Genomic DNA, 23,350 nt, shown 5'->3' on the forward strand with positions numbered 1-23,350 from the left:
CAGTGTCATGAGGTCGAGAGAATGTGTTTGTGGGGGTTGCATTTAACTTCACATTAACCCTGCCCAGTACAGCCCATACTGGTAGTCACAGGCAGAGAGGTGGCCACTTGCCTTCACAGCCTGTTTCCCATCACATCACTGGGATGCATCCAGCCCTGGCAAACCTGTTGTCACAGACCATCTCCATAGTGGCTGTGCATAAGACAGAAATAATACAAAATTTCTGAGATCATATCTGCTTTTAATTATCAGACATAATGTTAAACTTTAGTTCAGAAGATGAAAAATATCTGCATGTTTGCATACTCAGAATTTTGTGTGCCACTTACTTGAGGAGGGTGTCTGTACCTACATGCACACGTATGTCTTAGCTAATAAATGCAATTCTGTTCAAACATCTGATGTAATGTAGGGATAGTAATGACTTTGGAATGATGATGGTGCTATAACTCAATTAAGATGTTTTTAACAAACTGCCTCAAGCGGGCTGCAAACAGCTGCAAAACACCCACTCAAATCTCTTAACAATTGCAGCACTAAACAACACCAGTGTCAGTGTTTGCTCTCCTTAACGAGGGACGAACACAGGAGCAGGCTTTAATTTTTGTTCTTTTTGTTCCTTTTCTCCCACAGACTATCCACGTTGCCATTGTCTGTGCAGGGTACAATGCCAGTCGGGATGTTGTCACACTTGTCAAGTCTGTCTTATTTCACAGGTAAAGGTAGCTTTCTTTTCTTGTATATTGTATATCTGATTATGACCAAGTGACCTTTTTCCAGGTTTACTCTCTTACTTCAAACAAAACTCAGATTCCCTTCCCTGGTTCCTTTTTCTTTTTAAGGAATGAAGCATTTAGTTTACGACCATCACAAATAGATTCAACTGTGTGAAGATTTCTACAGTGAATTAGAGTGATCAGAGATGCACCTGCTACCCCTGTTGGATTGTGGGAATAGGGACGGTGTCTGTCTTCACTGTAAAGCATCTGCACACTCCTGAATGCTGTAAAATACTAATAATAACAGCATTGTATTCATTTATCCTATTTCTGGTATCAGTTTATAGCACAGGTGTAGATGATAAGTTCACACTGGTTGCTTGAATATCCCAGCTTCCAGTTTTGACATTTGTTTTTGAAGTAAACCTGCTGTTATAGTCAGTGTATACTATTTCATTAAATTCAGATGATTTATTCTGGCTTTGGAATGGCTGCTTACAGCCCCTCAGAAGGTTTTGCAACCTGTTTTTAGCACTGTTAGCTCCCAGAGCTGAGAGGTATAAATGTACAATGAAAACAAAATAACCAATTCCCTTAATAGACAGCAGCTCTAGAAAAAGAGAATTCACATTAAGCTATGTGTGGGCGTATGTGTATATCCCTTGTCCAGTTTAGAAATCTCGGAGATGCTTTCCAATAATGTTGCAGAAAGTGGTTTAAAATTAAGGAAGTGATCAGGCTGTTTGACTCAGACAGAACAAATAGACTAATAAAATATGCTTACAGTACAAACAGTTTGCTAAAGAGGTAGTTTCAATATGCTGCTTTATTTGAAAGACAATTTTGTGCAAGGGTGAGTGACTCTTGTTCATCTCATGTGGTAATATCTTCTTGCATCTGGCATGAGTGGGGCATTCCAGTCCCACAATTTGCTCCTTATGTTTGCCTCCAATCTCCTGCTGGAAGCTGTAGTAGCCACTCCCTGACAATGGTTTTAGTACACCATTTTATCATTTTTGGTAAGCTTCATAAAGTAAATACTCACCTTGTCCAATATGAAAAAAGATCCAGTAAGTACTGTTTAATCAAAATATGAGAGCAACTTCCATTATCAACACACAGTCTTTGCAAGTCTTTTGAGAGGTAGCATGTTCATGTTAGATGAGGGGTAGGACCAGAAGAACAGTGCTAAAATAAACATAACAAAAGCAAAAAAAACAGTAAAAATCCATGTCATTCTCTGTGCGGAATTTTTTTTTAAATTCTTTTAAATGTAAAACTATATCTATTTCTGATTAGAAGTTTGAATTACTCAGTGTAAACTGGCTTTATATTGCAAGGATGTGGGGAAATTTTGTCCATTTTAATTGTTTTTAAGGGATTTAATGGAAAATTGCACTTTTGTGGTGACACAAGTTATCCTAGTGGTTAGCTTCTCCCTGTTTTTCTATCCTAATACTTGCATCCATTTTGAAAAGACTTTAATCCCTCGTTTCCAAATGTTCTGCAAATAATAGGAATCTCACAGCTCAAAGGTTTAAACAGCCTCTCTCTTTGTTCCTTAAAGGAAGTGTCCCTGTTTTACATAAGCCACTCATCTGAATTATTAGCAAATTTATAAACAATTCTGCCATATAATTAAATTATTAAATAATAATTAATTAAAATATTAAACCGAAACAAAGGTAATTAATATTGGTATTTCTAAGTCTGATGGATTCTGCCTCTGTCAAGAACATATTTGTTGTTTGGCCTGCACCTACTGTTCATCTCAAAGAATTTGTCGAGTTCAGCAGAGGTGGTCAAGATAAAGTCCAGTATAGCTAATGAAACGTTAGTACCTTCAAGATAACCTATCTCCCTTGTTTGCTCAGAACATATTTAAAGACAAATCTAAGTCCATTCCTGCCTAGAGCTAGCTTTTCTCACTAGGCATTAAATTGTTGGCTACAAAAAGAAGATATTCTCAAAAAAAAGGCAGAGCTTCTTACAGACATTTCTTTCTTATCTTCTAGAAAACAGAGGCTTCTTAAGCACCTCTTGATGCTATGGCTACGTGGCCATGCTTCAGTAGCACTCCTTTCTTGGATCTTTATCTTTGGAATGGCAGTTGTGTAGAAGGATGCAGAATAAGCAAAAATAAACAACAAACTCTGCTGAATATTGATTTAGAACTAAGTTTCCTTCCATTGGTTGCCATGTGCAAACAATGTTGTCTTGGAGATTAGCATGCACTTCAGGAATGGTGATGATTGGAAAGAAGGCTTCTTTTAGTTGCTAGGATCTATTTAATTGTAGGAATGAAGGATGGAGACAGGTCATGATACTGCATTAGGAGGATTGAGTTAGGAGAGTTGGAAGTGGTTGATTCAGGTAGTGAATGCTTCTTGATGTCAGCATCAAGTTTACCTCTGACTTGAGGGTCATCACTGAAAACAGGCATGGAGACGTCTCTTCTCCTAACCTATAATATGCACCAGGGAGTGCATCCTAGCTGGCATTGTCCAATAAGCCAAGCAAAACAGACATTTGAAAGGACCATATGCTTTCAGTGGAGAAGTTTGCTTAACAAGAAGTTTGCTATCCTAATCTCTTAAGTTAGGCTACTGGGCCTTTATTTGTAGGATCGCCACATTCAATCTCAAATATAGTTTTGCAAGAACAGAAAAAATATGCTGCCAAACATATTGTAGAAATTTTGTTTTTCCTTCAACACACCCTGAATCCAATCTACTGATTAAATAACTGAGCCCTCAAAGCAACCAGGCTTAATGTCCTCACCTGTCCTCCTGCACTTCGCTTGGTGTTTGTTTTAAGACACTGATTTCAATTAACCTATCTGGAATTCGTGGATATGTCATGTCCTTCTTTTACCATTTCTATATAGGATAGCAATTAAGGCATGTTTTAGCATGCATTTTGATACAAAACTACATACCTAAATTCCCTACTCGTGTAGGAAATCCCTACTTCTCTAATGGAAAAGCTCTGAGAAAAGGAGGCCATGCCAGTCTAATCCCAAGGAGCATTAACATATTTGTTATACCCCCAACTTTGAGCTAGAGTGCTAGATAGAGACACAAAACAGCAGGAGTGCTGGGTCATTAAGGATAAAAGCTACAGGATTTTCTATAGATGGAGTGTGCTGTCTCTTCTCTCTTGCATGAATGTACAGCAAATCCTGCATATTGAACATTTCAGCTCTTCACAGGTCAAAACCATCAAGTTTCAGATTCAGGTCATACCATATATATTATGAGACTTAGGCAAGCTACTTGTGCAGACCGTTTGAGAAACTATACCTATCTTCAGGTTCCAGAGAGTGGGAAAAAGGGAGGAAAGGGGTAGTGTGATTGATTCCATGTAAGAACACCATAGTTCAGAAATGTGTTTCATTCCCAGTGATAAAGGAGCTTGATTCCAGTTTTGTCTTTGAAAAACGTATGCTCCAGCCACAAAATCCAGCAGCTTTTAACACCCAGTTTGACATAACTGACAGTCTGTTCTCAGGAGGAGACTCAGCAGAGCTGGGATAGTGCAGGGTTTGCAGTCTGATAAATATGCATTGGCAGTGCTGCACAGAGGGAGGCTTGTAGAATGAATACTCAGTCCTACTCTGCAACTTTCCTGCTTTCCTTTCTTGCACATCCAGCTCCCAATTATGACGGATTTTATAAAGCGATTGCAGGGAAGAAAAATTGTCACTGAGCTGGTTTAATGCAAGCCAATCTCATATCACCATGTCTCTAAGAGCAGCCTAACTTTAGTTTTTCCAAACCAAAAGACCAAACACTAAAAATTAATTATAGTGGGTTGAATAGGCAGAATGAAGTGCAAATGCTTTTGGAAACAGTGCTTGTAGTAGTATGCTAAAAAGCACCTGCATTTCTTTTTCAAAATTGAAGCAGTTTCCTGTGGCTGATAACTTTCCTTGAATCTTTTGCAACTATTGATCCAAGTTACATTGGTGATTTTCAATGTTTTACTCCATTTCTGAAAATTGTAAACCTTAGATTGCCACTGAAACAACCCACAATTATAGTTTCATATTGAAAAGATAATTTTTCTCTCTGCTCAGGTAAGTCTTGAGTAAGAGCTAAAATGGTTTTTAGTGTACTCTTATCTTTTCCAAAGACAGGCTAAACACTATGTTTCATTTGGAAACTAAGAAAAAAACAAAATTACACAATTATAGCATATTTCTGGCAGTTAGGTTAGCTTGACAATCTGTAAAAAATTAACTTCTCTTTTGTGCCAGCAAATACTGGGTTGTTTTTTGTGCCCTTTTTTTTCCCCTGCTGTGTCAGTCCCTCTTCTTCAGAGGAGTCATTGCATTTACTTTAGCTGTACTCTGCATCTATTCTACAACAATAGTGGCATAGAAATGTGGGAGTTTGTAAGGAATGTAAAAAAGCCAGACAACCTGACAAATGCTTTTTATTATTAAATTGCCTCTTTGCTTTAAGAAGGCTGCTTGTAACCTTAAAGTTAGGCATATGTCTGAGCATTTTAAGAGCAGGATATGAAGCTGTGTTACAGAATGCTGTATGAATAATGAACTCTTTTTTTTTTTTCTTAGAACAAGTAGAATAAGGCAAAAGAAATGAAAATCTAAATTAAATTAAAAGGATGACATGTAATTTCCAAGTAAGAGTCACAAGTCAACACTGGCTGGTAATTAAAGCTTATATAATCTAATGGCTATATTCCATGGAGACCACTTTGCCTTAATGGAGTTAATTTGAGAATTCAAAACCTCTTTCAGTGTTTCCGACTTTTCTAACGTGTCAGTCTGTTTTGTGGGAGATTATTCTGGCAAAAACTATAAAGCATGACCTGGTTTCTCTGATCCATATAAATGCATCAATAATACCCACTTCTTTTTGTTTTCTCTAACAATAGTGGCATAATGGAGAAAGCAATGTTTAAAAAAAATCTGTCCATGAAATCGCTTAGTACTTCCCAAAGAACTTCTGTAAGTTAACACAAAGCAAGAAGATCCATGAATGATGCAGCAAGTGTCTATTTAAGATCTCTCCAATAGTTTGAGGAGTGTTTTCATTGATACTTTGTGTGAAGGGGTATGAAAATCCTTGAAGATTTTCACATTAAAATTTTTCACATATGAGAGAAGGATTGTCATATGGGCATTAGGAAAAAAGTTTCCCAAACTGCCTTTTATAATTCCTGTTTGAAGTTCTTGTAACCATTTGTTACAGATATAAAAGGTATTACCTTGTTGTGCTTCCCTTAATAAACTGTAGGTTTTGGAAATAAACCCCTGGGCTACTGACCTTTTTATATCCTTAGAAAATAAAATTCCTCTGTTGCAGACAGAGAACTGTGTAACCAAGCAGCCAAGCAGCTGCCTTTTGAATTACTAACAATTGAGCTATGGAATAGTACAGAAGGGAAGAGTGAGTCTTGGTTCACTACTCCCTTTTTCAATTGTAGATTTTTGTATTTAACTCTGTGGCAGTGGCTATTCGAAAAGAAAGGGTCACAGATGCTTGAGCAAGCAGATCATAAATCTGATGAAGAATAAGAAGTTTTGAAATGCAAGAATAAGACATCATGATAAGAAAAAATGTAGAGAAATGGGTACCTTGGAATAGACTTCTAAAGTCATGGCCTGACTTTTAAAATTATTGACTTCTTTTCATTCTACTAACTTTATAGGACCTCAGCAGTTCTGAAAATGAGGGCATTCATTCAAACTCCTATATTTAGGTCTAAGAGCCTATATTTAAGCATCCATGCTTGAAAATCTTGTCTAGAATCTCCCTTTGTTCACTTTTGAGGAAAGTAATTTAGGAAAATAAATGTGTGCTCTTTACATATGGTTTACTTTGTCAGATAGTGTTCTGATCTTAAGATAAGTGGAAATAAGTTAGTATATGAAGATACACAGTTTTCTGAATAGAGTACTTAAAACCTCAAGTTTCCACTTGATGGGAAATAGCCATATTTTGAAACTACATTTTACCACATTAAGACATTAGTGCATCAGCATTTTCCATGTAGCAGAAACTGAAAAGTTGTAGTTGGTAGAAATTCAAATGTTCAAAATCATTGAAGTAAATAAGATTAAGTATTTCTGGACCTTGGGAGAAATTCTATGGCTGTTTCAATAGCTGCTTCTGTAGCGAAGAATCTGGAAAACTGGGGCTCAGGGGTCTGAAACCTGGGACACTAGAAACTTTTATTTCCAAACAGACTAATTCACATGAATACTGGGAGTTTTCCAAAACCTGTTGGTTTTGTGGGAGAAATTTATCACAATTGCCATATATTGACCCATGTTGTTCTATAGTTGCCTATACTGTCACCATTACAGTATAGGGATTTCTATCTGTACAAGATACAACCAGCCTCTACTATGTCTGTTTTTTTACTTCTCTTGATGTGCCCAGTGGAAAATGAGCAAAATGTCCAAGTTTAATGAAGTTCAGCTTTCAGTGGAATCCTTCACAATATCCTGTTACTCCTGATTCTTAGAGCCAGTGATTGAATCATGTTGTCAGATAATTATGGCATCCCTTTCACATATTTCTTGAGAAAGATTTCTTGTCTTGCATAATTTCTTCTGCATCTTTTATAATGAATGTTGGTTGATCTTTAAGCTTCTAAACTTGTTTCATAAACACTTTGAAGCAATCCATATCTTCTAGGCTTTGCATATTGCAGACAGCAGAAGAGGTGAAAGATGTCATCTGTGCATCTGTGTGTATGCTAGTACAGTTACCTTCAGAAGGTCTTCCAGCTTTGAGTCTGTGCACTGTTGGCTTCTAGCACCGTGCTAAACCTCACATTTCACGGAACTGAAATCTCGTCTGGAGTAAAATTTTCTGTGGCTGATGCACATTTAGTTGTAGATGTCATCAGGTCACTATACTGTTTTGGGGATGTATTTTTGTAAGTGATAATCTTCTGCTTTGCCTCTGAAACACACTTTCCTTCCAGCTGAATCTTTACCATGAGGCTAACAACTTGAAAGAGATTTCTGTGTGGGAGTACAGCTATCCTTTTTTCTTTCTCCCAGTAGGAGATGAACTAAAGTAAATGTCACTCACTTGTTCCCATTTAAGTTTCATACACTCTGGGTCATTCAGATAAGTATAAACTGCTACTGAACATCTGAGTGTCTTTGTGTCAGATTTTTTCTTTTCAACTAGTGCGTTTCATCTTGAAATATTTTATATCAATTCCATTTAACTAAATGATCATTTCAAAGAAGACAGAGCTTTCTCTTTTTTTAACTGTTTCTTTACTCCTCTTATTCTACTTTAGAATATAAGATAAATTACCCTGGAATAAAAAAAGGGAAGGAAATTACTGAAGAGCATCTGCTGGGAAATAGTCCTACCAGAATCCAGGCTCAGCACCTGCTTAGCAGAGGGACCTATGTGGGATGTGTATGTTGACATTAAACATCTATTTGTCTTGAGATACTGCTTTGCCTGTACCCAAAGCCACTGGTGTTGTACTTTGTTTCTCTTGGCCTTGTCTCTGCTAATGAGATGTATTTCCTGATCACTGCTATTTCCTGATTTTTTTCTTGGCAAGGTGCCTGGTTACTGCGGAATCTGCATGAGCCAGGATGTCCTCTTCTACTCTCCTGCTGGGCTGGTGAAGCAGATGTAATTGCTGTGTTCCCTTTAGCTTGGTAATGGGACACTCAGCAGCTGGCAGCTTACGCCTTTCCCTCTCCCCTTCTCCCTCCAGGACAAGCTGGAGATTGAAAGACCTTTGTCTTTTGAAAAGCACGTAGTGGCTTAGTGTTTTGGATATTGTAAAATGCAGATCAGCTGTGGGTTTATTCTGCCATCATGGGTATCTCATATATAAGGCCTCTACCCAGCCCTTTCCTGCTTTTCCTGTAAGCACACAACATGATCCACAGTGTCCTTGAAGCCAATACAGCAGCTTCAGTGGCAACCCCAGGTGCTGGGTTGGATTTCAGGTGCAGTATTTCTGACACTGCAAAATCCAGTCATACATTGCTTCTCACAACAATCTCTTCTTTCTGCTGAGGGGTCTGTTACAATACTGTGAACCATTATATGTATTTTTTCATTTTCCTCTGGACTTTGTTCAGTGGGAAGCAGTATTACTCATCAAAGCAAGAAGAGAAACATTAAAGAGGAAGGCACACATTGTTCATTAATGTGGAAAATGGAGGAAAAAACCCTTCATTTTTTGGGTTAAACCCAAAAATGTAATGGAGGTATATTGGCCTGAACTAACATAGTTTTCCTCACTTCTCATTCATGCTGAAGAATGTAGTAGCATCAGTCATCTTCTGCTTTAATCGACATCTGAAACTAAATCCTTCTCTTGTTAGATGAAAAATACCAATTAACAAGTACACTCATTCCATAGAAATGAGAATCCCCTGTTCTACTCTAGGGATCAAAGAGAGGTTGAGCCAATGCTAGTCTAAACCATTTGTCTTCTAGTGGCTTTTGCAAAGTCTGTCCTTCTCTGCTGACAGGGAAAGTTGCTGAGATAGGGATAAACATGGAAGACTACAATTTTTGACTGACTTCCACTGGCAGGTTTTTGTACTCCTATCACAGCAGTTAAGATCATATCTTTGTTGCTCAAAAAGGGAGGGAGGTTAAGGGAATTAAACGAGGTATTTATGAAGTCCAAGTTCACATTAATATAGAAAATCCATTCAGTTTGTCAGAGCTTGCCACTTTTGCTGATACTGGTTTTACCCATCTTGTTTGAAGCTTTTCAGTTAGCCCAAGTCCTGTAACTACAGAGGTGAACCCAGATCTGGTGTTTTGAAGTAAAATGTTTCCTTTCCTCCTTCCTCTTTCTGTAACCATTCCTGCTCTTAGGAAAAAGGATCTGGTGAGATTTGCAGTCTCCATTCTATTCACTATGCCAGTGAATAGCTAGATGGCACTCACCTGAAACATCTGGTTTTGAGCTCCTATGGGACAGCTGTTGATTCTCCATGTTTGCTTTGCAGAAAAGTTCTATGTAAACTCAAGGGTCCCAGAATTTAACCTCATTCAAAAAGAACTATGGAAGGTTATTTTTTAACCTTCTGTTGCACCCTCATTTCTCCACAGACACTGTTCTTGCCACAAAGATAAATTACCAGGTTCACCTAGAAACTGAAAGCAATCAATTCCAGAGCTCAAGTCCCCAAAGGGAGATTAACTTGGCCTTTTTTTAAGGAGCTGGTGCAAGGGACAAGACTTAGCTGTTACAAATAATCACATTCCACTGAAGTCAAAGGGTCTGTATGTTTATAACCACCCAGAAACTGATTGAATATTTCTGTTATTGTCATGTGTGTTCAAATTGTTTCTCAGCTTTTTGGCTACAGAGCAGGACTCCACCAGACATGCTGTACACTCAAAACTTGACATCTTAGATAAAGCTTTGTAAATTCTAATGTTGTCCTTTAAGAACAGGAATTGGAAACCTTTGAACTAATGCGTTTCTCTCCCTTCTCATATCAGGCGAAACCCACTCCACTTCCACCTCATTGCAGATGCAATTGCCAAACAGATCCTGGCAACTCTGTTCCAGACATGGATGGTCCCTGCTGTGCGCATAGACTTCTATGATGCAGATGAGCTCAAGGTAAAGACACAGAGACACAGGTGTCAGTCATATACTTCTGGTTTGATGTCATGCTTTGTTACTTGTCTCCCTTGGCTGGTGACTTGCAGTGGAACTACTACCTGAAATACTCTCCCTGATGACAATTGATTCTAACTGACATGATTGTAGCCCCAATTGCACTTAACTAGAAGATGCTAAATGGCTAAAATCAGCACAGTTTCTCTGCTAATGGAATATGTTGTTTAGCAGCTTAGAATTTTACCAGCTCTCAAGAGGATTCTGGCTGTCCATCTGATCCCATTATGTTTTTCTAAGGGTACTTCTTCCTAGTAGCAATGGTGGAATCTAAAGTGTCTTACTCAGCAAGCCCAAATCTGTTCTGGAAACACTCAACTGCCCTGCATTCCTTAAGCACAGGTGTGTGACACCCTAAGTACACATGCTGTGATGAGCTACCAGTAGTACAATAGCTACCTTTGTTGTCTGAATGCCCTTCCAAAAGGAATGAATATGGAAAGGGTTCAATGGGGGGAAAAAAAATCGCTTACTCAAAGTAATTGTCTTTTCATAGTTAAAATTGCCACAGCATTGATTTTGAGCTGTATGTTTTTTACCTGTGGAGGTAGAATGAAGTATTCAGATTTCAGCATTTGGAGTTGGTGGCAGTAATTTGTATGACTTATCAGACTGTTCTGAACAGCACCTGAAACAAGGAAAAAAACAAAAGGTAGCAAATTGCAGTACTAAGTAAGGGGTAAAATCAAAGCACACCACGTTGTGAAATATTGAATACAAAAAGCTTTAGAAAGAGATGGGAAAGGGAAAAAAGTGATTTTTGAGAAAAATACTTTGTTTCTGGTTTTATTTTTTATTGGTTCTTCTACATGAAGCCATAAGCCAATATTAACCTAATTAGCCAGAGATCTTCCTTCTGTTCTTTACAGCTTCATAGCAAGGAGGAGGTTTGTTCTTACAAATCTTGTATGTGCTTTTCTGCAAATTGTAGGGTTTTTAATTAGCCTCTCAGCTGGGGAAGACAGACCTCTTAGTGTTTTCCTTCTGGTCATTTGGGTATGGTCCAATCTAGTTAAGTAAATAATAACCAAGAGAGCTTACTTCAGTGATCCCCAAATTTCTGATTTATAGGCAAAGCACTGAGCAGATATGAGGCTACAGACCAAACTTGTTTTCTCCCTTCCTCTTCACTCAGCCTTAATTTTTGTATGACTGGTGACCTAAATCAACACTAGACTATCTATAGTATGTATCTATAGTATAGGCTTTGGATTGAGGAGCACTTTCTAACTGGTTGCAGGTATTGATGCATAAATAGGCCTTCCCAGGTTTGCCACTCTTGTTCAGAGCTCATCATGCTGCATACCAAGCAATTTCCCTGATTTCAGTGGCCAAAAAACCACAGTATGTAGTACTGAGCATAGGGGAATGTGACAGACACTGCCAAAGGAGAGCCAGGAGTTATAAATATAAACAGAGTTTTAAAAAGCCAGGAATGATGCTGGCTCATATCCAGATCATTCTGTGGGTTTTAGCAAAGACAACAGAGGAGCTGTTTACAGGCAGCTGTAGGAGCTCATCTCATTTGTTTCCTGTGTAGCCCCTAGAGAGGATTTAATGATTGGTTTGGGTTCATGTATTTCACCTGCACTCTTGGGAGCTATATTATGCTGCCTGGTGTTAAGAAAACATAGAGCTGATGCTGGATGTTTACTAGAAAGTCTGTCTTTCTCCGAAGTGATCTATGGATTCACTGTTACAGTATACTCTATGTTTCGGTTAAATGACCCTCCATAGTTCTTTTTTAAACCTGTAATCAATACCAATTCCTGACTTCTAAAAGGGTTTAGACTGAGCAATTGCATGAGAACTTTCTGCTTAGCTTTCATTCACCAATGTTCAGTTGTTTTGGAGCACATTTTAGCTGCTACAGAAAACTTTCCATTTCATGCTTGGTTTTTTCATGTCTGGTTTTTTCCCACTGGGTATGTATGAGCTTCCAGCCTCTTCCTTCTAATGCAGCAGGAGCTGACATGTCAGAATAAGCCCTTTAGTCCTGAGAAAAGTCCTGCTTCTGCTCCTGTTCTGCTCAAACACTGGAAGGGAGCACATAATATTAGATCCTCCATAAATAGTATGGATGCTTTTTTGTTTTCAAGTAGCTATTTAGAATTCAGGCAACAGTTTCCACTAGCATATTAATTTTTTAAAAGGCAGAATTGGGAGACTAAAATATTTGGTATTTGGCAATGTTTCTTAACATATCCTGCAGCTCTTAAAATACATGCTGTTAACTTAGAGTTTGAGCAATCAGTGTCCTGAAGGAAGGCATAGAAAATTCGGCTTGGCTGTGGCTGTTGTTTTCTTTCAGGTTTTAGAGGAAAACTGGACACTTCATTGCAAGAAAGGGAAGACAAGGTACCATAGATTATATCAGAATTTCTAAGGCCAGCAAACCAACATATCTACTTTGCTGCTGTGAATTAAGCATGCCAGACGGTCCTTTTAAAATGTAGAGAAGACTTACTTTTCCTTTTGCAAGGTGACATAGCTATTCACATTCCTGTTGCACCACAAAGAGCCTAGGCTCATTCTCTCCCTAGAAGCAGCCAAACTACCAGCAGCCTGCTTGGAAGAGGGATGGAGCACAGGAAGGAATGGCCAGGGAAAGGGGTATCTTTGCTTGGGGCACATGATAGCGGATGGGACAGAAGAGGAGGATACTTGACTGTTGAGCTAAGCCAAGATAACAGCATTTCCGGGAGAAGGCGCTGGCACAGTTGAGATGGCAGCTGGCTGGATGTATTTCTTTAAACCAGTTAGTTTGATGACTTTAACAGACAGTTCTACTAAGATGCTTATCACCTTCCCCAGCATAACTTGGCCTGTCTCCTCACTGCCTTGGCAATACCATGAGGGAGATAGATGGGTGCTTAAAAGCTCTCCCAACTTACAAGCTGTTCAGATTGTGAACTCTGTCCCGTTAACTAAACTTGCTACGTGCAGTTAGTAATCAGCAATAAGCATCCTTGAAGTGTGGGCTGCTGATAATGGTGCCAGTAATTGAACTGTTCCACAGCTACACACTTCATTCTTGCTCAGCTCGGTATGGCCCACACATAACTCTTCCAAATTTACGTGGTCACATATGGCCATGACTGCAAACTGAAAAGTTACTTGGCAATGTAAATTCGCTTTATATGATCACTTTGGTCATGTTAGTCAGCTTTGGTCCTAATGCAGTAGATATATCTGTTACAGCAATACATCCCACAAAATAACTGGAAACTGAAAATTGTCTTCGTTGAACATTAAATGAAAGAAAAAAAAACTACCTGTGGAACATTCATTCATTACAGCTGTGACTTGCAAATATCAGGCTGCAGGATATTGTGTTTTTCTCAGTTCAGTCTCACATGAAGAAACTCCAGAACAAACTATTCCAGATGTGCAGCTTGGGCACTTGGCTTCTACACTTCGTTGTTTAACATGGAATCTCGTGTCAGTTTAGTCACAGGGAAATACAGGCATTAAACCCATTGTGATTTGCACTGTCCCAGAGCAGAAGGAACAGCTGATAAGGCTGTACTGTATGTGATGGGTGGAATACAGATGAGGTAAGTTCGTTTTCCCAGATGTTGCCTGACACACTGATGACAACATCAGGTGAACTGAAGAAGGTAGAATGTAGAATGAGCAGTTGCCTGGTCTGCTGTAAACGGCCCAGATAACACAGTCTCTTCATCACTGATAGAGCAGAAAAGCCATCTCCTTTAAGTTGTTTAGCCCACATGTGCTGCAATTGATTTATGAACTTGAAGGGATGGTGAATAGGTTTTTTTAGGAGATGAACATTTTACCTGAAAGTGAAATGTGAAAAGCTCTATTTTTTGCTGGAATATGGACAGTGTTCCAGCTTTTACTGTTCCCAGAAACAATAGACCAGTGCTGTGTTAGGTGATTTCATGTCAGAAACATTGAAGTCTGCACACTCAGTCAAAATCAGTGGTCTGATCCAGAGAGCGCAACCAAACTGGGGTAATGCATGGCATAAAAATCACCTATCTTTGGGCATTTACTGAAGAATGAGATGAGTTACTTCTTAGCCACTTTCATCTGAACTTTGAAAACAGTTCACTTGGTCAAATATTTACATCATTTGGACAGACATCACAAAATTCTCTGAGTTAGAAGGGGCCCACAAGGATCATCGAGTCCAACTCTTAAGTGAAGGATCCATAGAGAGATAACCCCACAACCTTGGTGTTATTAACATCATGCTCTAACCAACTGAGCTAATGGGCAAGGGCTGTGAGATTTAAGCAGAAAAATAAAGTTTAATTCTTTAATTATGATTGTTGTGTAGCTGGCTCTCAGGGCTGTGCCTGTGTGCACCCCCAATGCACTTAAATTCCCACAGTGGTCCAGGAACTCCCAGGTTGGTTGTCTCCACAGATGAGATAAAGGGCTGGTTTGAGACAGCAGCCTAAATTGAAACCAGGTGATTGATGGAACTGCTGGCCATCTGCACAAGAAGTATTTGACAGCTTGTTACAGGAGTGGTCCCAGTGGGAATTTCAGACAGTTCTTGAGATTTCCCAGGCAGACCCTGCTGTGCCTAGACCAGTTTGTATGCTTAAGCATGCCGATTAACATCCTGGGCAAAGAAGCTGGCTGTCCCAGATACTCACAGACAGTTCCTGCTGCAAAGTTAATCAATTGTACAAGAGTAAGACAATCAATACAAACAGTTCCTGCATGTGTAGAAATGATCACGTAGGACAGTCTTCTGTACAGACTTAACATGGTTAGGAAATGTTTTGTATATAGGCTAAGGTAATCTGTAGTGATGCATTATGCTTGTCTTGTGGTGGTCAGGTAGGACCACAGGCCAGCTGGGTTACAAAATTTGTACAAAAACATGTTTAGAGAGTCTCACCCAATCCAACTAAGATGACCCCGTAAGAGCTCTTGCAATGGAGACTCCCTTTACCTTCTAGACAGCAGCCAAGTGTCCTGTCTGGCACATTGTATTGTCCATGCAAAAATGTTTCTAAGTCAAAATCCCAATAATGTTAGCTGTTTTCAAGTATGCTCAATTTGTAAGTGTCTTGACCGCAAATTGCACCAAAAGCAACTCAAATGCCACGAAATCTTTGGATGCCAGCAGAAGCCCTTCCAAGGAATGTGATAGGGCTGTATGTACTGTACATTGCCATATGCCAATTTTGGAACCATGATCAAACAAATACTTGTAACAGAATAGCAGATACCACCTGCTGAGCATGGGAGAGAGAAGGATTCTGATTGGCAGTGGGGGAGATGTGAGAGTGTATTTGATGAACAGATTATTAGCTTGGTGTTTTTCACATCAGCTTAAGAGGGTGACAACGATAGCAGTGTCGATAAAGCCTTGAACAATAAAATTGGTCAGCATTCTCCTGCCTTCCACCATCTTCCTAGTCAAGAAGTTCCACTGGATGTTGCAGCCATCCATAACAATTTATTTCACAGTAATAGTGACTGTTCCCTAAATTATCATGGATTGTATTTGCATTGCACTGCATGCAGATTATATATTGTTAAGGGCAGTGCAGGATTGTTTATCTGTTAAGTAGTTCACTGCATGGCTCAGAGGCAAACACACAGTTATAAGGCAGAAGTACACTACTTTCCTTTATTTCTTTTCCACTTCACATGCAAGATCTAATTGCTATTAATGCAATACAGAATGAGAAACCCAGCATCTGTTTATGTTTACATTCATTTACGCAGCAGTAATATTAAATGAAAGTGTTTCTGTGGCATTGAGGATTTGATCTAAAACTGGCACATGTTATGGGGAGCTTGCAGTGTTCCTGCATGTCACCAGCCTTTTGTCTTTCTGTAAACTGGCCTACTGCACGTCAGTGAAATAAGAGGCATAGACTGCTGTTTCTTCCTGCCCTTTTCCCCTTCTCTTTAATTTTTTTTTTTTAGATATGCAGATTTAAGATTTTGAAAAACTATGTCTTCAATCAAAACATTTTACAGATTTCTATAACTTGCGTGGCTTTGTTTTAGACTTGAATTTCCACTTTAAAATTGAAATTTTGTGTATTTTCTTATGGACATATTGAATACTAGAGACCTGAAGTCTCAGGTGATGAAATATGCTTGTGGTTTTGACACAGTGCTACAATGTTAAGAACGAGGTCTTTTATCCGTGGTTTTCAGTACAGATGACTGGACATTAACAGACCAGGTTTTGTAAGCCAAGATATTTTCCTTCAGACTGTTTGGGAGGAAATTAGTATCCACCAAGAAACAGATAGCAATTCAAACTCCCCAGCACAGTGGAACCTTTGTGAAGAGGTCATAATCTATCCATGCAGACTGAGTAGCCTAAGCAGCACTTTCTCTGCCCTCCCAGTCCCTCTTCTGCACAAAAAAAAGCAAACGAGCCATGTGACATTGAAGACTATTATTTAGATGTGTTCTCCATTATTATTCAGACCTAGAATATGAAGAAAGTAATTTTACATAAAATCAAACTGGCTCTTAAATTTCTGCCTAGTCTAAAGAGGTGATCAGAAAGAACTACCATGGAAATCGCTGAGGCTGGTCAGAAATTGGCCATGATAATGGGACTCATAGTGCCTTTCTGACTCAGCAGTTGTCATTTGCTTAGTGGCATGTAGCTTTCATGAGCGGCCTCACCTCTGACTTTGTGGAGGAAGGCAAGAAAACAAACACGGAAGAGTTTCTTGCAGATTTTTATGTAATTTTTCTTCGGATTTACAAATGTATTCAGTTGATTTGAGATTTAGAACTGTTAGTTTGTTTACTGAGATGAAGCCCAGAGTGATGCAAGAAGGTGCAGTATTTCCTGGGCCTCTTTCAAGGGTTCCAGTCTGCCTCCTGTGTTACACTGTGCAGTGCTTGTGCTGCTGTTCCAGAAGAAAGCCTCATGTCCGACTTTGTAAACCCCTTGTACTTTCCTGCTGTTGCTGGTGCTTTGAAAAAAACATTGGAGTTCTTTGTTAGTTTTATAACTGAATTCTAATTGCTGTGGGTCTCTCTGTAGCTCCACCTTTTTCTTGATTCTAGGGAAAAGCAGTACAGTTGCTCTGTTCTACGTCCACCAGGAAGACGGGATAGCTGCTCTGTGTAACATATGCGGAGCGAGGAATAAGGAGCCAGCTCTCTTCCACTTAGCATCACCCACATTTGTATCATAGTAGCTGACTGTGACATTTCAATAGCAAGGATTTTTGTTTGGCATTCAGCTTCTTAAACATTGCTCATTGCAGCAACATGTGCTGCACCGCCAGGGAAGGCAATTTTAGCAGAGAATGAGAAAAAGATGAATAACTGCACATGAGATTTTCCAAAAATTACGCGGTTTGACAAAAATTGAAAAGCGTACCCTGCAAAAAATGAAAGAAGACACAATGTCTTGAACTAACTTCTGCAGCTATAGCTTGTTCCATGCATCCCCATTACAACAACTGCTTTCTCAGAACATTATCATCCACCTATGAGAAATGAAAGCATTTTGCTGTCCTAACCTTGGTTGTACAGGAATTATTTGAACACTTTGATCTGCATGAGTGGTATAGGTTGTATATCCCTTGTACTTGCTGGGGAGAGTTAATAGTCATCCTGTGCTTCAGCACAGTTTCTTTCTTTGGCACCTGCAGGTAAAAAGCTGGGAAGACATATAATGACTAGAGCTTAGATGGTCTTAGATCTTAATGGCTTTTTACTTGCTCACATGGACACCTCCCTGTCAAAGGGCACTCAATTACTCACACAGGAACAGCAGCGACTGTTCAAGGCATTCCTAGTCAGGATCAGTATTGATGCGAGCGTCTTACCAAAATGTTAAGTGATCCTTGCTTTTAGATTTACAAAGAACTGAAGTATATGTATTTCCATGTCTGAATGATAAGCTGAAAACAATAGGAGGCTGCAAGGACTCCCAAGAATATTCTTGATTCACCACCAGGGAGCTGAAATGGTTAGATTTCCTCATTTGTGAAGTACTTGGTGTTGGCTTATTTCTGAGAAACAACTGATATTCGGGGAAGTGTTGGTCAACAGATCAGATGTGAGCTACTTCCCATGAAACAGTTCAGCAGGCAGTGTAGGCACAATGTATTCTGGAGGACTGGGGCTGAAACAGTCATTCTTGTGGAGAAAAATGATGTTCACCTTGTCTGGGCACACCTTTCTGTGTGACACGTTTTCACAGCACTGAAAATGACAAAGCCATGCTGTGTGCCTGGCACAGCACAAGCACACACTGAAGTCACTCTGCTCATAGCTCTTCTGAAACCATCTCAGTCCAGGTAAGGGTGTCCAGGCTGATTTTAGTTTTGAGTACTTGTCCTAAAGGGAGGATCTATAATAATATTGTTAATGAAATGCCATTGATGGATACTACCTCTTTGTGGGTCAGCTTGGTACAAGAACATTTAACTTCTAAATTGAGAAGTTTTGTTTCTGTTAGTGGAGGTATCACTTTTCAGGACAATCTGCAATCCTACAAAGTTTCATTTTTTGAGATATGTGTAAGGTTATTAATGAGATGCCACTGGTGGTAATTTGACTTGAGTCATTTCTCTTAGTAGAGCTAAAATGTTTCAGATCAAACAATTTAATCCTGTGAAAGTTTCATTCTTTGAGCTTATGTTGATGGTGTCTAGGTCTCTGTTTTTCAGAAACAAAAATTAAAACTGAGTAATATTTTGATCCCGTGGTAATTTTCCCATATACTCCTCCATTACTTCAGATTTGATCCCTTTCACAGCTGAATGGAAGTTTCACAGTTTTTAGCTGACACAGTTGAAAGCCTATAAAATAGTCCCATCTATTTTGTTTTAATGAGGCATTTAGGACCTGTGTCCACCTGTCTGATTGCAATTTTATGTCATGGTCTTTAGGATGAAACTACAAAATTACATGGAATTAGGGTGTCATTGGTGGTCTTAGCCCTCACACAGATGTTTCAAGAAGTACTTCAAGAAGTTGTAAGAGTTACATACCTACTACATGGACAATTCATTTAAACACTACTCATGCAAATTCACTCTTATCTGAAATATTTTATGCTATTTAACCAAAAGCAGGGCAGCTAACTAGACTGATGTCATGAACTTCAAGTTCAGTGTTTCTTGCTTTTGAAATGTCTTTATTTTCTTCAGATTGTTTCTCTGCTTAGTGCTTAGTTGAGAGACATGGTAGCTCTTTCTAATAACAAAGAAAAGGAACACTTCTTTGCCCCCTGTCACATTCACTGCAGTAGGTTATTGTTAGTTTTGCTTGTTCATAATTGTAATACTTTTTATCTTCTATTATTGGTTTTATTCCAGATGTATTCCTGCAGCGTTTCAGTCCCCAGAAGTTTTGATCTATTATAATACTTACCGCTGGAGAAAAGAACACTGCCTTACGTAATTTTTGCTCCCATGAAGCAATAATTGCGATATAAAAAGTTCCACTCACCTGCTCTCCAACTCTGCAGGATGGAGGATGATTTGTTTTCCTGCAAATTCTTTGCTTTTGGTGAAAATAAGAGATGTAAGAGTTCTTTATGGGATACAGCATTTATTCCACTAGTTGGATGCGTTTTCCACCCACTAATGGCATTTTTTTGGTGCAGCATTTTCAGCTGTTGAAATTTTACTGTTCTTACTCTTTAGGCAGAAACAGTTAAAGTCTGGAGAAAGGTGATTTTACTGGTGAGATGCCCTATAGTAGGTAGAGATTTTCTTCTGAATAGAAGAATGCGTCCTTTTTCTCATATGTATTTGCTATGTTTTGACTTTGTGTTAAAATGTCAGAGGTCTGGTGGAAGCTGCATTTCCGTATCCTTTCCACAAATCATCCTAGGACATCAGAAGAGTTCTTCACTGGGAGGGTGGCCGGTCACTGGAACAGGTTTCCCAGGGTCATGTCACCAAGCTCATGAACTCTAGTCATGATTCCAAGCCTGATGATGGACACTCCTCTTAGTCATATGGTTTAGTTTGAGGTAGTCCTGCAGGGAGCTGCACTCAACGGTTCTTATGGGTGCCATCTAACTTGAGATAGTCTATGGTTGTATGATTCTGTATTTTGCAGCTCTGGGTGTTGAATACTGTTTTGTATGGATACAAACAAGATGGGGATCTTTCAGGCTTAAAAGGGTGGGAAGTCATTCCCTCAGCATTTTTGGTGTCTGGTTGGGGATTTTTTTGCACACGATAACTTGTATTTTAGACCTGCAATCTTCTGCCAGGCATTACTTGGTTAGCAATAGTCACTGTAACTGTTCTGCAACCTTCTTTCGCCATCCTTAAAAAAAGATTTTTTGGTAGGGAAAGAATCCCACTTTAAATAAATTTTTGCCACTGAGTTGAGGCTGTTTATCCAACATAAGGTGTTTATGCAAGATATTGCATTGTTTTTATTCTGGACAGTGCATCTTGATGACACCTGTTTGTTATCCTGACATCATGCAAAATACAGGCTGTGTGCCTCTGGACTTTGACCCCAAGAGCTGCATGGAAATGTGCTAGAGCATGGAACGGCTGCAGCTAACGTGCATGTACCAGCATAGTTACCTAAGTCAAAAAACTGACAGTGATAATATTTTCATGGATTTGTATCTTCCCTGATGAATTAGCACAAAGAGCTTGCTGATTGAGTTCACTAGCAATTAAAGTGGGCAATTGATCTTTCTTATCTTTCCGTACAGATGAAGCGAGAAGGGCAGCTATGAGTTCTCACCACTGGGCAAATTCTAGCCAGATCTACCTGTCAGTCAGCTTTGAGCAGAAAGCTCTGGCTTCCTGCCATTTTATCTACTTCAGCTTGTTTGTTTCTTTTCATTCATTCACAGACAGGAAGAAAAAAAAAAGGCTTTATCCTATCTTCTAGGGAAGATTTTTACTTTTGCCTCTTCTGGGAGGATGGTGTTTGGCTGGTTCTCACTGACCTCTCTCAGGATGCTCAGACTTTTGTAGGTCCTCCACCCTTGATGGCTGTGCTGAAAACAGCTGGAGTTGAGGCTAGAGGCCCAAAAGGAACAAGAAACAGCACTAACTGAGACTGGCCAGACTTTTCTGTTCTGCAGTCTCATCTTGCACAAATGAAGAAAGGCAAACAAAGCATTTTCAGCATTTTGGAGATAGCAAGAAACAGTGAAGAAATTCAGAAAGTCTCAAATGAGAGTAAAGAAAAGGACTGAGGTAGAAACTGGCCATTTTAGTTTGATTTGGCTAAACAAGGTGGGAGAAAAGCCAGCAAAATGCCTAAGGGGGAGGGAGATGGTCCTTAAAGGTCCCAGTAGGTGAATTACCCTTTGGTCATTTCTTTTCTGAAGAAGCTGTATGGCTGAATGTCTTGTTACCTAAATGGCAGAGACAAAAAAAAGCCACATCAGTTTTACTTTATTTCTGCAGTTGCAGCCATATAAAGCATATTGGTTCCAAAAACAGAGCATGGATAAGCTCTTGGCACCCTCAGTTAATTTTGTTGTTAAGGAAGTTGTTTTGAAGAAGCATCCTTAAATCAGGTTTTTCCCACTTGTCTGCCCTTTGTGTGCATGGGTGTATTGGTGAGAGATTTGAAAAGAAAGAAAGAAAAAAAGAAAGAAGAAAAAAAAGTCCTCAACATCAGTCAGACTGTGTTATGGACTTTGCTACAGAGATGAGAATTAATTTGCAGTTATTTTCCTTTGCTGTATGCTGATGCTGATTTGGGAGGTTTTGTTCGTTCTGCCTTTTTAATATCTAATCTTCCTTTCCAGTTGTGGCTTGCTCCACGGTTTCTGCATTTGCTCTACATTATCCAGGACCCAGAGGTTCAAATAATCATCCATTTCTATCTCAACCTTTTTGCTCACTGCTATTTGTATCCAGACTTGTTGCATGCATGTGTGGAAGATGCATCTGTTTCTTAAAGTGAAAGATGAGACAGAATTCTATTAAAGTCACCAGTGCTTCTGTGATGAGTAAGAACAACAGCCACAAAGGCCAGCAGAAATAGAAAAATTATTTTAGCAAAGATGTATAAATTCCTTTCTCCTTACAGTTGTTTCTTAGAGCAACTTATTATTATTTCTTAAAATACTCAGAAACAAGAAATTCTGAATGTAGAAAAGTTACCCAGCTTTGCTGGATTTTTGGTTTCCTTGACAACCATTCATATAAATAGTAAGGACTTGTTATGGGGGGGAATATCAGTATGATCAAAACCTGTGAATCGCACAGGAAAAAAACCTAAATTCAATGTTGAAGTTACAAGTTATCCAGCAAACATTAATAGAAGAGTCTGTTTTTGTTTAAATAAGGCTCTTCTGTTAATGTTTGCTGGATGCCTGACAAGGATGGAGCAAAGGCAGTGATTTTCTGAAGGTGAGAGGCAAGGAGATTCCTTTTGGCATTCCTTCTGAGAAAACTATTGGAGGTGACAGTAATCTTCTTCCTGCTAGGATCTTGGATGACTTGGGATTTCTCTCTCTGAATCTAGGGGTTTTTTTTTTAATTATTATTATTGTTATCTATAAAAAAAGAAATGTGCTAAAGACAGGCATGAACGTTTACCCTTATTTAAACACTAACCTATTTGTCTCCTTCCTCAGTGATTCAGTTAACCCAGTCTCAGCAACACGGTATTGATACTGCTCTCCTGGAAGAAGGAGAGTGAGAAAGGGGATCAGTCACATGTCCCTGCAAAGAGCTTAGATATTGTGAGGTACAGTCAATGTAAAACAGGAAGGATTATCCTGGAACTAATCCTGAGCAGTTCTAGTGCTGCTGGAATTGTGACTCAAGTTTCAGGAATGTGGGAAGAGGTATGGCATATATTCACAGCAGGATGAAGTTCTCCCTGAGTGAAAAACAGTGATGAGGAAAACTGTGCATGAAGAAAACTTCCTGTCATGTGGCAGCAAATCAGTATTGTTTGTTTACTCCCTCTTTTTATGCTTTATGTTGCAAATCACAAAATATGATCATCCTTAAAGTGGTGGAAGTTATTTTCCTCCAGTTTAGAAATGA

The 23,350-nt window shown here is 39.1% G+C and overlaps 1 protein-coding gene across 3 annotated transcripts in view; it reads left to right on the top strand.

Annotated features, from left to right (window-relative positions):
• LARGE1 (LARGE xylosyl- and glucuronyltransferase 1) overlaps nucleotides 1-23,350 on the top strand; it is a 278,578-nt gene that overhangs the window by 137,187 nt on the left and 118,041 nt on the right. For all 3 annotated transcript variants that reach the window (XM_069002929.1, XM_069002931.1, XM_069002930.1), the window contains 2 exons: nucleotides 634-716; nucleotides 10,202-10,325. In XM_069002929.1, coding sequence (XP_068859030.1) covers nucleotides 634-716; nucleotides 10,202-10,325 — 207 coding nt within the window. The remainder of the gene's footprint in view (nucleotides 1-633; nucleotides 717-10,201; nucleotides 10,326-23,350) is intronic.

The sequence above is a fragment of the Aphelocoma coerulescens genome, chromosome 1A (assembly GCF_041296385.1).
Source record: "Aphelocoma coerulescens isolate FSJ_1873_10779 chromosome 1A, UR_Acoe_1.0, whole genome shotgun sequence".
Lineage (NCBI taxonomy): Eukaryota > Metazoa > Chordata > Aves > Passeriformes > Corvidae > Aphelocoma > Aphelocoma coerulescens.